The sequence below is a fragment of the Hemicordylus capensis genome, chromosome 4 (genome assembly GCF_027244095.1).
Source record: "Hemicordylus capensis ecotype Gifberg chromosome 4, rHemCap1.1.pri, whole genome shotgun sequence".
Taxonomy (NCBI): Eukaryota; Metazoa; Chordata; class Lepidosauria; order Squamata; family Cordylidae; genus Hemicordylus; species Hemicordylus capensis.
In genome coordinates, this window is record NC_069660.1 from 66783827 (window position 1) to 66805878 (window position 22052).

Sequence of the window (22052 nt, forward strand, 5' to 3'; positions counted from 1 at the left end):
TTACGAGTTTGTTGCTTTCTTAAATTGATTGAAAACCATGAATTTCAAGTCAAACTATTTCCTGCTAATAGAACATGTTGTGATAGTGTTGCCTCTCATTTTCTGGGAAAGAAACCAAATGGCTGCTTTCTTTGGCAATAAAGCACTTATCTCTGTGTTGTTGGTATTAATATCTGACGTTTCCTGCTTCCCCTTTTCTGAAACAGACAGTGCAAAAAGTTATGTTCCTTACCTTGCATCATTCCTTACCTTCTGTCATGATTTTTGTTATGGGTTTATTTTCTTAACCTTGGTAGAGGGTTTGTTTTTTTAAAGCTTTTCCAGATGATTCCCCAAACCAAGGTTATTGTTGTCCATTTGTCTGTAGATTCTTATTCAAGTTGCTCTATTTCCAGGGTGAAGATTCTTTTCCAGGAAACATAGTTTATTTCCCCTACCGTTTCTAGAATTAAGCCTTGGCAAAGATTATTTACAGAGCCAAACAAAAAAGGAAGTGAAAGATTTAGCATTTAGAGATGCTGAAATACTTGCCTCATCTCCTGTATCGCTTGGTTTCAAACTGCCTCCAGCCATTACAAATTTTTGTTCTAGGACAAAAATATACTTCTTACCTGGCAGCTTTACCACTCATTTGTATATTTAAAAGGAGCACCACTGCTTTGCCATGATTATCCCATCTATTCTTGGAACAGGAGAAGAACCAAGCCCCTGTGAGATGCTGTTTCTTCTCCTGCATTTTCCACACACTCCTTGATGGCTGAAGCTTTAGACATCACCAAGTAGACAATGAGCATGTCATAACAGAGAAATCACAGGCAATGTCATAATTGCCACCTGCAGAGGTAGGGGCAAAGTGTCATCTTCAGCACTGGGGAGAGAGGTAGCTGATGGGCACCTGCCTATACTACAAACAGCTATGTGTTTTATATCAGTACTATTCTGGGAATTCTAGTACGGAGATAATTTTCAGAGTTATTATTCTTTTGAGTTTCACATTTATCCTTATGGGGAAATTATCTGATCTTCAATTATTTATTGGCATTGCACACAGGCCCCTTCAGAGCTTGTTACACCACTGGCTGTTAAGACTCATTTCAGAGGATAGTTGTTACATTGAGTTTGTTACCAGGGGCATAACTATAATAGGTAAAGGGGAGACAGTTGTCTGGGGGCCCACTGCCTGGGGTGGGGGGGTGGCAGAGGCAAGTTGCATGCCTGACTCTCCCAGCTGCACACCCGCCCGGGCTTCCTTCAGTTGTATTCATCCTCCGAAATTGATGTGAGTGTTAAGATCTGGAGCTACCAGAACAGCATGTCTTTCTCTAGTATCATTAAATGACTTGCATCACTCACAATTTACAAAACTTTAAAAAAAATAATTTCGGATGATGTTCTATTGTGGCACATAGGGAGGAGATATAGATATGGATATGCTTTTTCTTACCACTATTCAGCCACATTTAAGATTTCTTTACTTCATGAGCTGAGCTTCAGTGAGGGGGAGCCCCATTTTAAAAACTTGTCTCGGGGCCCACTCCAACCTTGCTACGCCCCTGTTTGTTACTGTAAGTAGCTTTTTCAAGCATGGAGTGATGAAGAAATTGTCATTTGTTAAATTGCCTCCTATTATGCACAGAAGCACTCCCAGGAAAGAAGAAGAAAAAGCTGCTATAACGTATATATAAATATATATATTACATATATTATTTATATATATATATATATATATATATATATATATATATATATATATATATATAACATTTTAAATATGTAATATAAAGTGTTGATGTAGATATAGATATATAACTAAATATTTACATGTAAGTGTTAGTAATAGTTACACGGCACTTTCTAGGCTGTATACGCACCTAACAAGCTGAATCAGAACCTACCACGACTACATAAAACTACGTTTCCCATCATGCAGTTTTCTTCCCTCGTCCATATGTATACCGGGTAATGTAGTTCCTCTAATAAAGCAATGCCGCCGCCCGACAGTATCACATGACAGAATGCGGAAAAAAGGCTGGGAGAAATAGAACCTGCTGAAATATAGACATTTGTTTTGTAGGCGAAGAAAGTGTGTAAGCAACATCGCATCAGGAGGGAGTACGGTTTAAATCTCTTCTTCGCTTTTTCTAACAAACTTCAAAAAGCTTTTTCTTCGAACTGCAGAATTAGTTTGGCTACACTTAGCTGTCTCCACGGTGCAACTGTACGAAGATTTGGCTTTTCACTCTGCAAATGTATAGCTGGTGACTATTTTTTAAAACCTGCTTTCATTATTGACTGAGTGAACGATGCTTCCTGGGGATTAGTTTGTGTGGTTTTACTAAGGCTGGGCAGGGGAGTCTGAGGTGTTGCTACTTATTTAAAATACTGCATCATACTGCCTCTCTGAGTTCCCGGTGAGAGCCCCTGCTTGCAGGAGGAAGTGAGAAATAAGAGGGGGAAACGCCGTGTAGATATAGTATTATTTTGTGTTCCATTGCCTCAGGCTAGAGCTCCCCAGCTCTAGTACATATCTGCAGAGATCTTCCTTTCTCAGTGGGATGTGATGTTTGCAGAGGGAAAAAACAAGAAGGGTTACGTTGTGGGTTGCCTGTGTTCTGGAAGCCACCTTTAAATACACAGATTTTCTTTGTAGAGAAAAGTGAGGTGTCCCTTTTTCCAAGTGGCTGTGCATTCTGAGGAATCGAGGGGGGAGTTCTTCCGTCGGTTTGCTTTGCTGTTTCCAAATATGGGCCATCACGACCATATGTTTAAAGTGCTGATTATTGGGGATGCTACAGTTGGGAAGACATCTCTGGTCCAGCGATATGCTAACGATAGTTTCAACAAGCATTACAAGTCGACAGTAGGAGGTGAGTAATGTAATGTTCCCCCCAACATTAAAAGATGTATTTGTGATATATATTATTATGGGCTTTAGGTATTAGAAAAACAATTCCACTTGTCTATATTTTGTCTGTGCTATAAAAATGTTGTTGACTGTAAGAACCTGGTATTTTTTGGTATTCTGTCTTGGGAAGTTCTCTGTGACCCAAAAGCTGTTTATAGTCTTTGAATGACTGATACTGGCCCAGTTTAAGATATTGTGTTTTTCATCCCTGTTTATTTGGATATTGCATTTCTCAGTCTCACTTGTATTTCTACCCTTGGTTGAAATAAATTTATTCCTGCACTCAGAAGTTATGTGCCACTGAGGTCAGGTGTCGTCCTTAAATATGTCCATAGTTGCTCAATCAGAGGATGGTTGCCAGTTCCTAATTAATTACAGGCTGCTATTTAATCTCTGGTGATATGTTTCTGTTCTATAGTAGGAACTACCTGCACCAAACATTGGTTCTCTGTGTCAAGAGTGGGGTGGTGTCAATCTATGCATCTAATTTAAAAACAAAGTTCTCTATGGCCCACTAGCATGTGTTACACTTAGAAAGCAAACGTGATAACTGGGGTGTCTTATCAGTGAAGGCATAATTCATTAACGTGAAGTGATGCTGAGTATGTAGGCTTGCGTAAGAACATAAGTAGCAGCTTGTTGGATCAGACCAGCATTCCTTGCAAGAATCCTGGTACTGTGTGCTTCAGCCATGCACCACAACCTAATTTTTGTCCACCCCTGTTTTACATACATTTGTGCCTCTGGATGAAAGCAGAGGTTGCAGTTCCTTTTTAGGCAAACCTACTGTTGCGAAGGAGAGAGAGAATATTTATATCAATGTGAAGTGGTGGTGTGTCTTGTGAGAGGAATGAGAGATGAATCTTTTTGCCCATCTCTTTGTTTTGCAACAAAGGTGTGGGTGATCTAATAAGGCAGTGTGTGCTTTTTAAGTATGGTATGTTGGTGTGAGAAGCAGAGGGAGTAACAAAGGCAACAGCTTCTAGTATTGCTTGCTATGTCTACTCAATATTATTAGTACCAATATTTCTATGTGTGACTAAAACCCAAAATGTGTGATACATGTTCTGCTACAATTGTAAACTCCAAGTAGGACTTCTGACAAAACTTTCTGGGCCTGGTATGATATTCAGGCTCCACTTCCCCTCCATCCCACAGTGTGTAAGATCCCAGTTGAGGCACAGTCCTCCCACCTGCCTGCCCCCCTCCCATTTATACCTCTCTATCTGAAGCCTTGATTTCAAGGCATTTAGGTTCTGTGGGACCTACAGCTCCTGAATCCCATTGTCAAAGAATCCTTTCTTTTTTCACTAGAAAAATGCCAGTGTGGTGGTGGGGAAGAGGATTTTTTAAATTAAAATTTAAAAGAAACAAATGAAATTGAAGAAGGGCCAGACTTGATTAGGTCACTGGCCTGTGATCTAATCTAGTATGATAATGACTGGTGCTGGGTATCTTGGATGAAGTGTACAAGAAATCCTTGGGGGGGTGGGGAGTCGTTCAGTTGGTCACTACTGCTCATTCCAAACTAGGCATCCTGGATATGAGGTTGCATTTCTGAGTCCTAACCAGTTTAGTTAATAATAATGATCTCTGTAGGCACAGGCCCTTCCTACTTAAATGTTGTTTATTGCCAGAAGTGTACAAACTGTGTATTTCTTGCCCCCTTCAACGTGGGTGTATGTACACACACGCCATCCCACTCGCCTAATCCTTATGATTATATTGGCATTTGCATCTTCTGGCCATCTCTACTCTGAAGGGATATCCTGCCCCACCTTTATTTTGTTAAATACTATACCAGGCTATATATCTGAGGGTATAAACATCTGGTGTTTCATAAGCTTGAAAAATCAGTGGTATATTTAGGGTATGATGTGGTTGTAGACCAGGCAGATATTAAACCAGCCTTTCTTGCTGTTTTTTAAGGAAACCAAACAGACAGTGCCAGTAGTATCTGTGATCTTTTCACATAGGGTACCAGGAGAATACCAGCCACCTAATGGCGCAGCGGGGAAATGACTTGATTAGCAAGCCAGAGGTTGCTGGTTCAAATCCCCACTGGTATGTTTCCCAGACTATGGGAAACACCTGTATCGGGCAGCAGCGATATAGGAAGATGCTGAAAGACATCATCTCATATTGCGTGGGAGATGGCCATGGTAAACCCTTCCTGTATTCTACCAAAGACAACCACAGGGCTCTGTAGTTACCAGGAGTCGACACCGAATTGATGGCACACTTTACCTTTTACTAGCAGAATACAGTTTAGACTGGTTTGATAGTATAATCCAAATATGGCTGTTGCACCATTGCAGGTTTTCATCAGAGAAAATGTATTGACTGTTGGGCCAAGTATCAGGCTGCTTGCCATCTTAAAATTATTTATAGCAGAACTGGCTCTATGTAACTGATTGACTCCAGCCTTCTTTGTACAGGTGGCCCTTGTTATTCACTGGTGTTCCTTTCCCACCAATTTCCCAGATAATGAAACCATGAATAACGAGACCTTGAGGGTTTTTTTTTTTAAGTAAAAAGCAGGAAGGGGGCAGAAATAAGGGGAGAAATGCATATTCCCTCCAGGAATGCCCCCCAAATCATTTATTTATATATATGTGTGTGTGTGCATATTAGTCTATTTTCCAGTAGGCTTATGATGCTTACCTGGCATTCTGTGTGCGTCTCATCAACTTTGCAATGCCTGGACCAATGTGAACCAAATTTGATACAGTTGTAGTGAGTGATACACAGGGTCACCTCAATGGTGCAGTTTGTGGTGATGTCATCCATCCCATCCAATATGGCGGATGTGTGAATGTTTGAGGTTCAAGTGGGCTAACTTTTGGGCCACATAACCGATTTGAACCAAATTTGGTACAGTTGTAGTGAGTGATACTCAGGGACACCTCAATGGTGGTGTTTGTGATGATGTCATCCACCCTGATTCAAGTTGGTGGACACGTAAACGTTTGAGGCGCAATTGGGCTAACTTGCCTAACCAATTTGGACCAAATTTAGTCCAGTTGTAGGGATATAAAAGGAAAGTAGACAGGTTAGTTCTTACTAGAACAACTTGACAATCAGTTGAAATCAATTTTCTATACTTTTTGCTTTGTAAACCACTTTGAAAACTTATTTGTTGAAAAACAGTATATAAATATTCATAATATCTTCTGGCTTTAAAATCTGAGAGTCTTCAACTACCCTTGTGTCTCTGATGGGTAGATATTGTGGCATGTCGAGTTGCATGGCTCATGTCAAAGAGCGCCAGCTAATCTTGAAGTCATCTTATGGGGGGAAAGAAAAGAAGTTTTGAGACCTTTTCAACAGTAGAAATACCTTTCCCTGCTGTTTTGGAAAGGAGGTTGCAAATAGCATTGTGTGTTGTTTGTTTCCAACAGCAATTTTCATTTAAGGAACTTGCCACTTCCTTACACAGCATTTTAATTAAGTTTAATAAGGCTGCTGAGCTGGTAATTACTTTAACCTGACATGTAATCCTCTGTACTCTTCAGATTCTAGATGCCTAAAAGCAAATACATTCTGAAGAGTCCTGAGCTGCAGGACTTGGATTTACTATGGCCTAAGCTTTATGATTTATAGGATGTATTTATAGAATATGGGGAACTGAGCTGTAATGAAATGTGTTTTATTTTTCATATTGATACCTCCAAGTTCCTTCTAATTGTGTTGCTTTGAATTGAAGTGCTTTAAATACCTTTTAAAGAGGACACTGGCAGTCTTCTTGCCCATCCAGACAAAAGCCAGGACTGGTGTCACTGAGCAACTGACAAGGGCCCAGGGTCTTCAGAGCAGCCCACTGCAGATCCCTGAAACCACCTCTGTTCTCATAACATTGTGTGGTGGTGGTGGTGGTGTAATTCTCTCTAGGGATGTGCACAAACTGCATTTTGAGCACTTTTTGGGAAATTTGAACAAAATTCGAGCACTTTACAAAAAAGGAGGGCAGGTTCTTACCTGCTCTCTCCCATTCAGCTTTGTGCTGAGTACCTCCTCAAAATCCCTGGTGCAGTACCAGCATGCACATGGCATCTTCCCTGTTCTTAAAGTTCCTGTTCAGAATTCTCAAAGTCCTTGAACCATGGTCTGTGCACATCCCCGACTCTCTTAGGCGCCTGCCCAAGTGTAAGGGATCTGCCTGCCCGAGTATAAGGGATCCCATGAAGGACAGTCTGCCAAGGTTCCCTTGAATCCTGGACTTGGTAAAAGTAATGCCATTTTAAACAAAACTACAAATAAGCAGCTAGGGAGCCAATGAGAGGGAAAGGGCAAAGTTCTGTAAGTGGTATACCAAGGATTGGCCCAGTATGAGGGGCAGAGAGGCAGTTGCCTCAGGTGGCAAATTGATAGAGACAGCAAATTATCTGCCTCCACCTACCTGTCGCCTGCAGCCTCATGCAACCCCATTAGTGGGCAGATGACTGCCCTACCCAGCAGCCATAGTGCTTTTGCCACTGCTGCCATTAATTACCCTACTCTTCCTCTTCCCATCCTGCTCCCTGCGAATAAGGGCAAGGAACAGAGCAGAAGGCAATGTGGGGTCCACCATACAGTTATTTTCACTGTGTCCTATGTTCTGACTTTTCAAAAGGAAGTGAGGAGGAGGAAAAGCAGTGGCCGCCACCACCAAATAAGATGAGCTGGAAGTGGCAGGAGAGGGGAGATTGAGGAGGGTAGAGAAGGATCAGTGCATGAGGGGTGGGCAGGGAAGAGATACCATGGTGAGAGCAGGAGGGAAATCCTGCAAGATTAGCGGGGCAGTGATGGTAGAGGAAGGGCTGTCAGCAGCCCCCTTGTCAGCGACTTAGGGAGGGCACAGGCGGCTTACGGCTCCATAGCCTGGTGGTGGCATGTATGATGGTGACAGCGGTGGGGGCAGGCGGCAGCCTCCTCACCCCAGCCACGGCATGCTTCTACCCCATGTGGTGCTGCTGGGGATGGGCAGGAAACGGTGGTGGGCTGGAGAAGTGTGCTGAGGGACACGGTGTAGTGAGGAGAAGAAAGCTTGTCCGCCGGCAGGCAGCAGCCCCAGGGGTGAGCGATGTTTGGAATCCATGTACTCTCTTGCAGCTTTGCCCTGGCGCTTGGTCATCTCCTTCGAAACCTGCAGGGGTCGGATCAGGAGCTCCTAGCTTTTGATCAGACCCTTGCAGGCTTGAATGGAGGGGACATTGGTTGACAAGGAGGCTTACAGCTGGCAGTCTTCTCTTTTCTTTTTGCGTCTCCTCTGAAGCCTGCAGGGTGTTTGGGCCAGGTGGCTTTTGGCAGCCCACCTCTAGCAACCGGAGATCTTGGGCTGTCCTGACTGTATTTTGTCTGGGCTGTGCTGCTGTGTGTTGGTTTTTGCCACTTGAGGTGAGCCGCCCTAACTGCTCTGGCTAGCTTTGCCTCCTGGAAGAGAGCTGGTCTTGTGGTAGCAAGCTAAGCAGGGTCTGCCCTGGTTGCATCTGAATAGGAGACTTGATGTGTGAGCACTGGAAGATATCCCATTGGGGGATGAAGCCGCTTTGGGAAGAGCAGAAGGTTTCAAGTTCCCTCCCTGGCTTCTCCAAGATAGGGCTGAGAGAGATTCCTGCCTGCAACCTTGGAGAAGCCATTGCCAGTCTGTGAAGACAATACTGAGCTAGATAGACCAATGGCCTGACTCAGTAGAAGGCAGCTTGCTCTGTTCCTATGGATGGGAGCCAACACTGACATCACCCTGCACTCCAGAAGGTGAGGCCTATGACAAGGGGAAAGGGGTGTGTCTGGGCCTGTGAGGTAGGGGACAGGCTGGTAAGAAGGAAAAGTGCAAAGACGGGCAGTGGCACCACAGAGGAGGTGGAGGCAGCAGCAGAAGACAGCTGGGGTGACACCTGCAACAGAGGATGAGGCAGGGTGCCTGCACTCACCACTCCACTTGCCGCATGAGGCCATTCCTCACGAAGCCTCATAATAGTGTCGTCCTGGTCCTAGGGTTAGTTGATGTGGCACACCCACATTGCAAATCTTAATATGCCTTGGGTCTGCCACAGATCCTGAGTGAGAACTGGTTTCCATGTAAATGCCTTGTTTGATGTTGGTGAAGTGGGCTTTCTCTTCCCCTCACCTTTATTTATTGTTAGCTTTCATCTTCCTATGGGAAGATCCAGACGAAGAACTAGGTCAGAGGTCATTAAAGTGGAATCCACATCCCGCTGAGGAATTGCTGTACAAAGAACCCAATTTTTATCCCTGCAAAAGATGCACTTACACACCACTTTGATCAATTGCACTAGAGGGAGGGAGGGACGTTGCAGTCCTTTTCTTCTCTCCAGTCTGCCTTTTTGAAAAAGGATTCCTGACTTGAAATATTTCAGACCCACTGACCTAGATAATAGCTGTGGGCCAGTTTAGTTTTGTTCTTGTTTGCTAAGCCCTAGGCTCTTACACTCCAGAGAAAAAAAGCATAGTCTTGATGCCTAAGCACACTTGCTCAAATGGAATTTTATTTTTATTATTTGTTTGTAGCTGTTCCCCTGCCCCACATCTACTTTCAGGCATTGTGGATGGGTGGTGATGGAAAATCTGTCTTTGCAAGTAGCTGTTTGAATGAAGTTTACTTCTTTGTAATACATGTTGCCTGGTTTAAAAAATCTTGGTGAGCATAACCTTTTAATGTGTTTCTTTAGTTTTGCACTAAGTCCATAAGATCATTAAAGAATAGAATTATAGAACCAAACCAGGGCAAGATTAGTAGGGCTAGCCTTCATAGCTTAAAGTATCCCCATTGTATAAGGCTGACCCTAATCAAAATGATCTGATTATCTATGTCCACTGTTTCTACTCAGAATGTGCACCTCTAACACACTTAGCAAAAGGAGAGCCAACACACCAGAGCAAAAGAGGTGACAGAAGTGTCTTTTTGATAGATTTGTCTCTTTGGGGGAAAGCTCTGCTTTGCAAGCTGCTTGCACCTTCATGCTGTGGTTTTTGCCAACATTGCTGTGTTAGTATTAGGTCAATCAAATATACATGTTCTTGAGCTTGTAGCACATCTTGGGAATACAGCATTGATTTTTCCATAGGATAATTCACTTAGAATTCTCCCCACCCCACCCCAAATTAAATGCCTTTCCTATTTGCAGCCCACAGGGACATGCTTTTTGCCCAGGCTGTGGGCAATGGGGTCCACATATGCCAGTGTGTAGTAGTTTGTCCCAGAGAAAATGTTGTGATTTCCTGGTAGTGTTTTCTTTTGGATTGTAAAGGCTCAGTAACCCCTGTTGGCCATACTTAGTGGTCATGGTCCCTTCTGATGAGCAAAACAGTTTCTCCTACTCTGATGCCATAGATTTCTTTTACTCTTTCGGGGTGATAATAAGCATTTATGTAGCTCTTGCAAGTGCTTTACGCACATTAACTTGATGAAACTTATAGAACAACCTGGGAAGTTAGGTCACGTCTGCTACCCAGCTATTGCAGCGGAGGCTGGAAGAGAGAGTGGCTTGCCTGTGGCGTCTTCTTGGGACTGCAGAGGCAGGATTTGAACCAAGGATTTTCTGATCGGTAACTGTGTCTCTTAGCCACTGCATTTTGCTTCTGGGAGGTGGTGGTCTCTGCTAGTGTCCATTAGAGCAGGAAAGTGGTGAACAGCATCGCCTCCCCCTTTCCTTCTTGCCCAGAATAAAGGGGCCCAATCCACCTATTATGCTCCCATCAGTTACATGCCATCAGAAGACTGCTATTATTACTGAAATTGTAAAATGACTAAAATGCCATTGGGATACACACTGATTGTTTGGAAAGTCCCTGTGTACTCATAGTGCCTGTCACTGAATAGAAAAGTAGGCATTAGAGTAGTGCTGGCATTACTGGATTTGGGCACAGTAGCTGTGCCAAATATTATTCCTGGGCCAGTGACTGTTATAGTTAGAATAACAACTTCATCTAAGCAGGATTAGCATTCTACACATTGAGCTTGTGAATTGATCCCTATCTAGTTTTTCCTCAAAAATTGCAGGGCTCACTGGAAATAAGATGTGTGTGTGTGCATGTTCAGCTACTGCAAGAGACAATCGTCCTTGTGCTAAAAGTAGATAAGAGTATGCTTGAGATAACATGGTAGAAACCAAGATTCATTGACAAATGCTAATGTTCACGTGAGACTTTAATCTTAAAGAAAATTAGGACCTTAATTCATCTTAAGGCAAAATAGCTCATGCTTCAGATTGAATAAAATCTGAATCCATGCAGGTAGAAGCAACTAGATGAATAAAAATCATTTAACAATGGATTGTATACATTCAATTTCAGCTATAATAAATTTATCTTTTAAAGTAATCTGATTTAAAATGAAATTTGAACTTAATGCACATGTGCGACCCTCGAGCTTTGTTGGTTTTAATTTTGTGATTGATTTTAAATTGTTGAATTGTTTTAATTGTTTTATGTTAACCGCCCAGAGACAAAAGTTTGGGCGGTATATAAATGATAGATATATAAATAAATAAAACTGAATTTTTTATGATGAAGCACCTATGAAAGGCTGTGTTTTTTTTTTCTTTTTTGTAAAGAGAAAACAGTGGGGGAAACATCTTTGCCTGTCATCACAGCACTAATGTTGATGTACTTAAATTGTGTCTTATGGTATAGAACATATAGGGTACACTCTGAAGCTGTATAAAGGCTCTGTTCCGTTTTAAATCAGTATGTCTTTATTATTGCAGCAACCAATTAGTATACCATTTTATTAGGAAGCATTTAAATTATTAAATGTAATTATTAAATTGATCATTTAAATAAATGATTAAAAACTGCCTCCCCCTTGATTCTAGACTTTGTGTATATATGTACAGTTTTTATTCAGAGTTTCTTAAGATAGTACCCAGATGGTACTAGTCTAAGATATGTGTATTCTGCTTTAGAATGTCTCCTGTGGTGTCTCTCTGATTTAAAGCTGGAAATTGCCACACTCCTACAACAACTTGGAAATCCAGAGAACAAAGAGGGTGTGGTGATGCTTGGACCCACTTATTGTTGTAGCCTTTAACTGCAAGGAGTTCTCCATGCGGCTAAAGCTGCCCAGGGGAGTTTTAAAGCAACGCCCACGCAGTCAGTGGTCAACTTGTTTCCATCCTTGCTTTTTGTGATTTACTGAAACATAAACATGTTCCATGAGCTCATCAGGGCTAAATGACTTGTGCATGGCACCATCTTCAATAGCAAGAAAGTGAACAACTGTGTGGAAATGACTGCTATATTGCATGGTAGCCTAATGCACATTTCCTGTAGTGTCCAAGCATCATTCATAAAGATTGATGTAATTGTAATTGTAATTTTATTTAGTCATTAGACCAAACAGAGAGTAAAAACTAGTAAACATTAAAAAAATATATATGTACAGTTTAGAATTAGGATGATGTATACCTCTTAAAAGCAATATAATTAAACTTAGCTACAGAAATAGAGATTGAAGCATCTTTATCTGAGAGCAGATGTCTTACACGATTTTCATCAGATTGATCTACCAGTTTACATATTAAAGGAGCAATATGACGTTCCCTAGGATATAAATGGAATTTACAGTGGAGAATTGCTCAGGGGAGGAATAAATACACACAATGGTTTTGCTCAGTTCCTAATCAGCCTTTCCTTTCTCTTGTTCTCTTTCTGTGGCAGTGGATTTTGCTCTGAAGGTGGTACAGTGGTCAGACTCTGAGACAGTGAGGCTTCAGCTGTGGGACATTGCGGGTGAGCTTTGAAAAATTGCCTATTATCTTTTATCTATCTCTATATTTAATTCTCTAAGGCATACCCATGGCTAATCCCGTGTGTGGCAGCTCTTGTGAGAGTTGAGCAAAAGCACCTGATTGGGCAGTGGGGATTTCATATGCAAGAGAGGAGGAGCCTGTGAGAGCAGAAGCACCATGGTAATTGGGCAGTGGGGATGCATATAGGGAGGAGAAGCCTGTGATGGTTAAGGTTGGTTGGAATGCAACTGTTACTGGTCGGAAGATGTTCTTGATTGTAGAGGAGAGGAATCTATCTATATAAATGGATAGTGGGCAGGGGTATGCAAAGAGAGGGGTTGTGAGGGAGTAAGGAGCCCCTTGAGGAGAAGGAGGCTGCCGCTGTGTGAATTAGATGAGGAAATATGATGAACAAGATCTGTTAACTCAGGAAGGGACGGAGAGAGAAAGAAAGAAAGAAAAAGGGAGGGTGAGACAGAGGGGAAATGTGAGGGAAGGGGAATAGAGAAAGAAGGAAGGGTGAGGGATGGGCCCTAGCCTTTCAGCAGCCTCAGGGGAACGAGCGGCCATGGCAGCAGCGGCAAGGAAGGTCCCTGTCAACCACTGCTGCTGTTTGGGGCTACCAAGTCAACCACTGCTGCTGTTTGGGCCATTGGCAGAGGGAGGCAGGCAGGCAAGGGATGAGCCCAGGCCTGTCAGCATCCTGAGGGGAACAAGCAGCCGTGGCAGCAGCAAGGAAGGTCCCGGTCAACTGCTGCTGCTGCTCCTGTGGGAAAGAGCAAGAGTGGGGTGAGGGTGGGGAGGAGGTCTCTGGGGATAGGAGGCTGTAGCTTGGCCAATAGGTGCCAGCAATGCTGCAGCTGCGACCAAGAGGGGTGAGGGGGATGGAAGCAACCGGATGGAGGAGGAGCAGCAGGAGTGCAGCTCAGGTGAGGGTGGCGAGATCTCTGAGGTGAGGAGGGCTGTGGCAGGGGGTGAGGGGAGCAATCAAGTACTAGTGTGCAGATGCTCTGCATGAGTTAAGCTAGTAATTTTTATTACTACTACAACTTGTACCTCTGGCTCACGTACACCTGAAATAAGCACAACATCAACATAAGTCTTGGCTCTGCTTAGGCTCTCCATTTTAGTATAGGAGGTCATCCACCTAGGTCATCTTGTTTAAATTATTTTTGTCTGCTTTTTCTCTATAATAAAATTATTTTTATTTGACTATGAATGTATCTAAAATGGGGATCTCTTTGCACCCACACTTTACAAAAGAGCCTGCCTAGATATTGGGTTCCAGCCTTGTTTAAAAAGGATCATGCCCAGTTTGGTTTACTTTAACATTATGGTAAATGAACCATGGTTTGGACAGGCAGGTGGATTCCAGATCTTATAACAACTTTTCCTAACGCCTTATATTTATCTTGGCTTGAGGCATCCAGTTAGTCCTAACAAACTTGGGGGTGGCAATAATGAAAAATTCATCCTTACCAGTAAAGTAAAATGCAATATAGCCTTGGACTGAATGATTAACTTGCATGTAAATGCAGCAAGAGGTTAGAAGCAGTGCAAAAGAAAATCTTACTCGCTAGAAAATCTCACTCGCAAATGGCATAATTTCCATGAACATACTTGCTAAATTATATCTCTGTGATACAGTATTTGCAGCTGTGCAAATGGCACATCTGGGAACGCCTGGAGATTATTTCAGTCAATACATATTAGAGGGAGAACTATGCGCATAGCCAGTGTTGCTTGTTGCATAAACTGTCGTCATTCCGGCTGCCCAAGGGATAATCTGCTGTTCAGTTTTAGTAGTGGCTTGTCTCTTCAGCAGTGAGCAAGGGTTGCAAAATTCTGGCTACATGCAGGGTTATCTTGCACATAGCCTTCTCTGGATTCTAAATGAGGACAGCTTAAAGTTTTCAAATGTAAGGCTGGCTCCCTGACAAGTTGCTACAAGGAAGACAGCAACTCTCTCTAACCCCCATGTTTTGGTCAGAGCCAGAGTGCCAGCCATTCCTAGTCAGTGCAGCTAACTCTGCTCAGGGTCAGGGTTAACTCTGATGTTGGGAGTCAGTGGGGCAACTCTTTAGTTCCTGCGAGCATTTGTGCTCCCCTTTACTTTCTCTTCTGCATGTGCCTTAAAGTTTTAGCCTTAAAGCATTTTCTTCAATGTATTTGCCAACGGGCAGAAAGCAGGGGTGAGCCTATTGCTGTGGCAGGGCTGTGTGTTTGTCTTATTTATGGAGGTTTGAAAATATTTCAATATTAATACAAGGGGGAGGCTCACAAAGACTGAATTTGAGAAGGTAGGAGCTAGGACCCTGCCAGCATCTGCTCTTAGCCGCAGTGTCTCATAGTAATCACTGTGGGGGCGGGGGGTAGGGTCATGGATAAAAAGTGCTGGACTCCTCCCCCATTTTGTTCTTCTAGTGTTAGTCTCCATTTTGTCTCCAGAGATGGCTGGCTGTTTTGGTCTCTCTCTACAGCTATGAGCTACAGCTGAAATAAGCTGCAAGCTCTTTCACCTTTGTTTGTAAACTTTTCTTTAAATAAATCCGAGTAGTTATTCAATATTTATTGAATTTATATGCCGCCCAATATCAGAAACTCTAGGTGGTGTATAGAATTAAAACATAATATAAAATACAAAATATTTAAAATTCATAAAGGATAAAAATCATAATAGATAAAAACACATTAAAATTTTAAAATTTGGTATCTGTTGAAGGCCTGGAAAAATAGGTACGTCTTCAGGGTTCTCCTTAAACACACACACACACACACACACACACACACACACACGGAGATGCTCTTATTTCAGCAGGGAGCAAGTCCCAAAGTCCTGAGGCAGCCACAGAGAAGGCCAGGTCCCGAGTTGCCACCAAATGAGTTGGCAGCAACCATAACCGGACCTCTCCAGATGATCTTAATAGGCAACATGGTTCACGACAGAGAAGGCACTCTACCTTGCCACTTCAACTCCCACAGTTTATCCAAATACCATGGGGCTAACTTTAAAGCAGGTTGGAGAAGACACTTAGGAGCAGAGTTGCCAGAACCTAAGGGGTATACTCATGGGTCAAATGGGCTGAGCCAGAATTTGGCTTTTTTTAAAGCCAAATCTGGCCACCTAGCTTAGGAGTAATTGTGCCTACTGCTCTAGTAAGTTCAATATTCCATATTTGTACCAGACCATCGACAGAATCTCTAGCAGAGCCAGCTTGCAACCCTTCCAAGGCTTCTTGGAATCCTATTGGATTCAATAACCCTCTCAAGTGGAAAAACCTAATGGGTCCTTCATCCCTACAGAGGTAGGTTTTGGCTGCAAGTCTTACCTTAACCAGATGATGATCTGTCCATGACAGTGGGGAGATAACAAGGGCCCCACCCATGGGACATCACCCTGATCAGAGCAAAAAACCAGATCAAGTGTGTGATCTGCATCATGTGTCGGTCCAGAGATCACTTGGGATAGGCCCACAGTCATCATGGCCGCTATGAACTCCTGAGCTGCCCCTGACAACCCAGTTCCAAAATGGACATTGAAGTCCCCCACCGCCAACAACCTGGTCCACTCCAATGTCAACTCAGCAACCAGGTCCCTCAGCTCAGTTAGGGACTCTGCTGGACAATGGGGTGGTCAGTACACCAACAGAAGTCCCGATCTATCCTTGGTTCCTAGACTTAGGAACACACATTCAATATAGGACAAATACTAAAGGACTGTCTCAAGACCTCTTACTTTGCTGCTTTCTCACCAAACTGGTTTTGCTCTGCTATTTGTGGACTGAACTGCCATTCTCCTCCTACAGAGAATTGGTATCTTTAAGGTAATGATTAAATCCATTTCTCACTTAAACCTTTAGGCCAAGAGCGCTTCACATCTATGACTCGATTGTACTACAAGGAGGCGTCAGCCTGTGTGATCATGTTTGATGTCACCAGCATTAGCACGTTCACCAGCTGCCAGAAATGGAAGCAGGACTTGGACAGCAAACTGAGGCTGCCAGATGGGAACCCAATCCCTTGCCTGCTGCTGGCTAATAAAGTAAGAGAACATGGACTGGGTGGATCCAGCCTTTCTACCAAACTACTATAGGTGGTAAATTGGGGTGGCAATTCTCATTCCTAGCAAATGGAAGGGATTTTGCCTCCCTGGCACTGCTTGGGTACATTTGTGTTTGCTTCTTTTGAACACCAACAGGCAATGAAGGAAGGGTGGCCCTGATTCTCTAAACAGAAAAGGAAGGGTCAAGCAAGGGATTTCGTTAATGTAGGTATCGGGCAGGTAAGCAGGGCAATTTGGTGTGATGTTGCTGAGAAGAGATGAGGTCTGGGGTCAAATGAGTGCCTTGTAGGCTGATGTGACAGTAGGAATTGAGTGATGGTGGGGAGTGAGTGAAAGAAACTCTGCTCAAAGCCTTTGAGAGAAAATAGGAGGCAGGGATGCATTTGTGAAGGATGCCTTGTGATTTCCCACCCTGGTTCTTCAGTTGTAGGTGATTAGAATTGGCAAGAACACATTTTTTACCAACTTTCCTTAAGGAAAGTAAGCATATGAGATCACCCATCATTTTGTTTTGTGTGCCCACCCCCATCAACTTCACAATGCCTGGGCCAATATGAACCAAACTGGGTATACTGGATTGAATCTTCCACCCCGATGCAAGATGGTGGATGTGTAAACTTTTGAGGTGCAAGTGGGCTAACTTGTGAACCACCTAACTGATATGAACCAAATCTGCTACAGGTGTAGGGGCACATAGGGGCAGCTCATAGGTAATTACATCATCCACCCTGATTCATGATGGCAGTCCTGTGAACATTTGAGGCTCAAATGGGCTAATTTGTGAGGATGGTAATTCTCAATAAAGATTATAGTGAAAGGAAAGTAGGCAGATTAGTTCTTACCAGGACAACTTGTTTCCCTGTGTATTCATTTCCTCCTTTCTTCTTCTTGACGTGGAGCATCAAGAACTATCTGGATGCCACATCTGAGGTTGGGAAGAAGTCTTGCCATATGACCTCTTTAACGACCTGGGACGTGGGCTGTTTTTCCTCTGAAGCTTCTCCCCATGATTTGAAACTGAGTGGCCAGCATTCCAAATCACAGGGAGAAACCCTTTTTGGATACAGTAGTTGCCTCAGCAAAGAAACACTGTCTATGGGAAGAACTGGGGCATGGCTATGGAGTGTGCCTGGACTGTGGGGAAGAGGCATGGCTAGCTAGTGTGCTCCCATTCCTTGTATCTGGGTATGCTGTACCCAGTTTGAAAAACAACTAGATAGGGCTAAGTAAGAGGATTGTGAGAGGAATGGCAAAGCAAATGATATCCAAATGGTATTTCCTTCTTGGGATGAGTGAAGCAACGGTGTTTGATAGCAGCACTTAGCATGATTACACCAAGAAAATGGGATCTCTTTGTAAGTTATCCATCCCTATATAGTTCTACTGCATGTTTGCATTGTATGAAGTAAATTTGTAGAAATGCATTGATTTCAACTTTCTTGGTGTAACCTGTTCTGACTTTTGACAAAAGACTGTTTTCCTCCCCGATGCTCATTATCCTACTTAGCAGTAGGGACGTGCACAAACCAGTTTGGTGGTCCTTTCCAGACCACCAAACCTGTTCAGAGGTCCAGAGTTCAGGCCACTTAAGCAGCAAGGATGTTACCTTTTGAAGGAGAAGGGAGGGTCGTCCCCCCCCCCATTTCCCCCACCAGCGCTGTCTCCAAAACAGCTGGCGCAGGGCGGCAGCATACCTCCTTGCCACACCGGCCAGCGTCGGACCCGAAGTGGCCAGTGCACATGTGTTACTAAGCTAAGCCATCACTAAGCCCTCTTTAAATCAATGAGACAAGTTAATCAGGACTAACTTTAGTCCCTTCAATTTCAGTGGGGTTCAGCCATGACTAAGTTAGTCTGGATCCTGCCCATCTTCTTTTTGCAATTCTACTATATTTACCTGAATCCAAGACTAGGTTTTTTCCCTAAATTCTTTGATGCTAGAAATCAGGTCATATTAAATTCAGAGTCTTCTCTTCAGGAAAATATAGGTATAACCTGTACTTATAACTCTATATTTAAGGGGGTCATCTTGGATTCAGAGTAGACTTCTGTTTGGGTAAATATGGGCACTTCAAACTCAGTCAGGTTCATTTTAAGCAGTGAAAAGGCAGCTGCTGCTTGTTTCTGTGGCAGATGTGGTACAGGTGCATGGATTTACACCACCACTTAGCTTGCCAGTTTAGGATGCAGCAATACAAATGGAGCTGCGATATCACCTTATAATCAGACAAAGGGGGTGTCTTGCTATATGCAGGCAGGAAAAAAATGCATATGCTTATAATTTTGAATGTCCTTAAATCCTCTTTTCCAGTGTGACCTTTCTCCATGGGCTGTGACCAAGGAAGAAATTGATCAGTTCAGCAAAGAAAATGGTTTTACTGGCTGGACTGAAACATCTGTCAAAGAAAACAGGAATGTAAATGAGTCCATGAGGTAGGCAAAATAGGAACTTCAAGACATTTCTGAGGGTTATCCAACCTCTGGGAATGGACATGTTGCTAACTAGTGAATTGAAGCCTTGTATTGTATTGAAGCCTTGAAAAATAGTGATTTTAATTCACTTCTCCCAAATCCGAAATGATGTTTTCATTGTGACGGGGAGATGGGGTTAGAGTAAGACTGACAGTTATCAGGATCTCCACATCAGAAGTACTGCAGTGCTTTGTAATGAGATGGTTGGCACCTTGACTTATGGCCATGGTTCAGGATACATCACAAGTGTCTTTAGAGGTCTCGGCTATGGTGGTGGGGTCTACGGATGGAGCTAAGAACAAGTTTGTATCTTTCATTAGGACAGGCACAGCAGAGTATGCATAACCTTGTCATTTGAATGCATGACACTTGTTTTGAGTGCTTGTAGTCCATACTAGTAGTGGTCATTCTTGACAAGCTTTGCTTTTGCCATTGTAGTTGTGCATGTAAAGCTGCATTGAGAGATTTAACTTGATAGTCAACATGACTTGCCTATTGTCAAGAGAGCAGATCCAGATAACCACTTGAATCCTTACTTGGGGCACTGAAACTGCTTAGAACATTGGATGACAGTTCTGTAGGTTTTACTGGACATTTGAGGAACAATCTGTTAAGGGTAATGTAGGGAGTTAGGGTGATTACGAAGCAACTGGTTAGTGGTAAAGAGCAGGGATTCTCAACGTGTGGCTCCCCAGATGTAATTGGACTTCAACCCCCATAATTCCCAACCAAAGGCCACTGGGGCTGGGGATTATGGCAGTTGAAGTCCAATAACATCTGGGGACCCACACGTTGAGAATCCCTGGTAAAGAGGGTTAGGAATGAGAACTTTCTAGAATGAGAACAATGTTGGAATTACAAAGATTGACACCAAGAACATAGAGTGTGTTGTAATTTGGTCTGATGCTGCTATATGAGTGCTATCAGTTCTTTTTCCAACCTGGTTTTTTTTTTGCTTTCTAGAGTCCTTATTGAGAAGATGATGACGACTATGTCGGCAAGTGATGGAGACATCTCTGTTTCAGGCCGTGGAGACTACATCAATCTCAAAGATGCATCCACACCCAACTGGGGATGCTGCTAGTTGCATTGCTGCTGCATCTAATTGGATAGCAAACGTGCCTTTCAGTATTAGCTTTTTAAAAACAATAGTGAATTGTCTCTTGGTGCTGCTGTGAAGAACAGTAGAGGAAGTCCCTCAGCTAGCAGACAACACGAACCTCTGTATTGCTGTTTTATGGGCCATTGGTATACATTTTTGCCATTCCATTCAGCATTGTAGCTTGGATTATCTCAGGACTGAAGAATCTTCTGTTTGGGAGAAGTGGCTCCAGGGACCTTGTGATGCTCTGAAAGCAAAGCCAAAGTAACCTGGCTGTGTGTTGACTAGTGTGCTAAACCTTCTTTCACCCACACTTTGAAATAGACTGCCTTTAATGTGTTGCCTGTGGAAACATGCATTGGGCTGGGATTATCCTCCCTTGTGGCACAACTGCAGAACTCTCACCACAACTCTTCTTGCAGTGCCACAGATGTCGAGAAGTCTACTGCTGCTTCTGCATGTGGTGTGTGGTTTCTTTGCCAACGGCTACATCTAAGCTGAAGGAAAGTACCATGAACTCTGTGGCCTTTTCTGTCCCTGCTTTTATGGGGACACACTATTGTTCACTCCTTTCCTATGCCATTTTGTTAGAGCACCCAGCAATGAATTGAGGCAAAAGCTATAAACTGCTTTTTTATTGAGGCACCTTATTAGAGCACCAGCAGTATTCTTTGTTTTTATAGCCCCTTTCTCACAGGACCTCATTTGCCTTTCCCCCCAGGTTCTGATGAATTACTTCCCCTCAGCCATCCTACTGTGTGGATATAAATAGTCAGCATGTAATGCTATCTGAAAGCCCACCTACCAGTTTTAGTTAACTGAAGGGGGGAAGCACAGAATGGGGGAAGTGGTAGAACATAAAGCATGAGTTAAAACTTCCCTGTGCCTTTTTGATACATGATATTTCCCTTTAGGAGGTTTTGTAATAATAGCTGATAACTGTATTTGAATAATAAAGTAACTTTTTAAAGTTTTTTAATTTGGCTAGCTAATTCATAATTTAGGAAGGGTAAAAGTTGAAAAATGGTAAATGTGTTGAGATTTTTAAATTTTTAGTCCTTTGAAACACCACAGAGATGCAAGTATTATGGGTGTAAAATTCCAGCAGATGAATTATGTGTTTCCATTCCAGTAATTTAAAAACTACTTGAGCAGTTGGATAAGAAGTTCTTTCAAGGTCTTAACAGAAAAATCTTTTTGTCTGGCACTCTTTGAATCTTGTGTCCAATAATATTACAGTGGATTTCAACTATCTGTCCAAACTGGATAATGTGTACTTTTGGCCAAGTAAAATGGAAAGAGACTAGTATTATGAATTACCTTAATAAGATGCTTATTTATTCATCCATTGGACTTGCCTATATTGTCTGTAACAAGGAGGATATTTCGTAGTTAAAACTAGTAAACAACTGCTGATCAGAAAAATTGTGGTGTGAGCACTGGATTGGGAATTGGGATCCCCTTTAGTTTAAATATAGTTCCAAGTGGCAATAACTTATTTATCTCTAGTATTTTTGAAAGGTGGTAAAGGCTGTCATTGGGTTTCTGTGCTAGGTCTGAAAAATGCCATAGAATTGCTGAGCACTGAAGAATGAAAGTCAAGCACTTTTTAAAGGAATACTGTACTGATAATCAGTGTTTCTGAATTTTCTTGTGATTTGGTGCTTTCACGTGTTTGCTTGTACTGTTTGAAATGGGAGCACCACAAAATTAGTGTTTGTATTGTTATGATACAAGTGAAGTGCAGTTTTGCACTTCACTATTTTGAATCTTTTAAAT

General features: G+C 42.7%; 1 protein-coding gene across 5 annotated transcripts; it reads left to right on the forward strand.

The window, feature by feature from the left end:
* The first annotated feature begins 1959 nt into the window (after positions 1–1959).
* On the forward strand, positions 1960–21621 carry RAB29 (RAB29, member RAS oncogene family). Of its 5 annotated transcripts, none has more exons than XM_053250221.1 (6): positions 1960–2249; positions 2651–2867; positions 12566–12637; positions 16497–16678; positions 19011–19132; positions 20135–21621. In XM_053250221.1, the coding sequence occupies exons 2-6, from the start codon at positions 2744–2746 to the stop codon at positions 20253–20255; spliced, it is 621 nt and encodes a 206-aa protein (XP_053106196.1). In that variant the 5' UTR covers positions 1960–2249; positions 2651–2743; the 3' UTR covers positions 20256–21621. The 5 variants fall into 5 exon arrangements, with proteins under 5 accessions (XP_053106196.1, XP_053106197.1, XP_053106194.1 ...); XM_053250222.1 differs by having other exon boundaries at positions 1960–2218; XM_053250219.1 differs by having other exon boundaries at positions 1961–2258.
* The last annotated feature ends 431 nt before the right edge of the window (positions 21622–22052 follow it).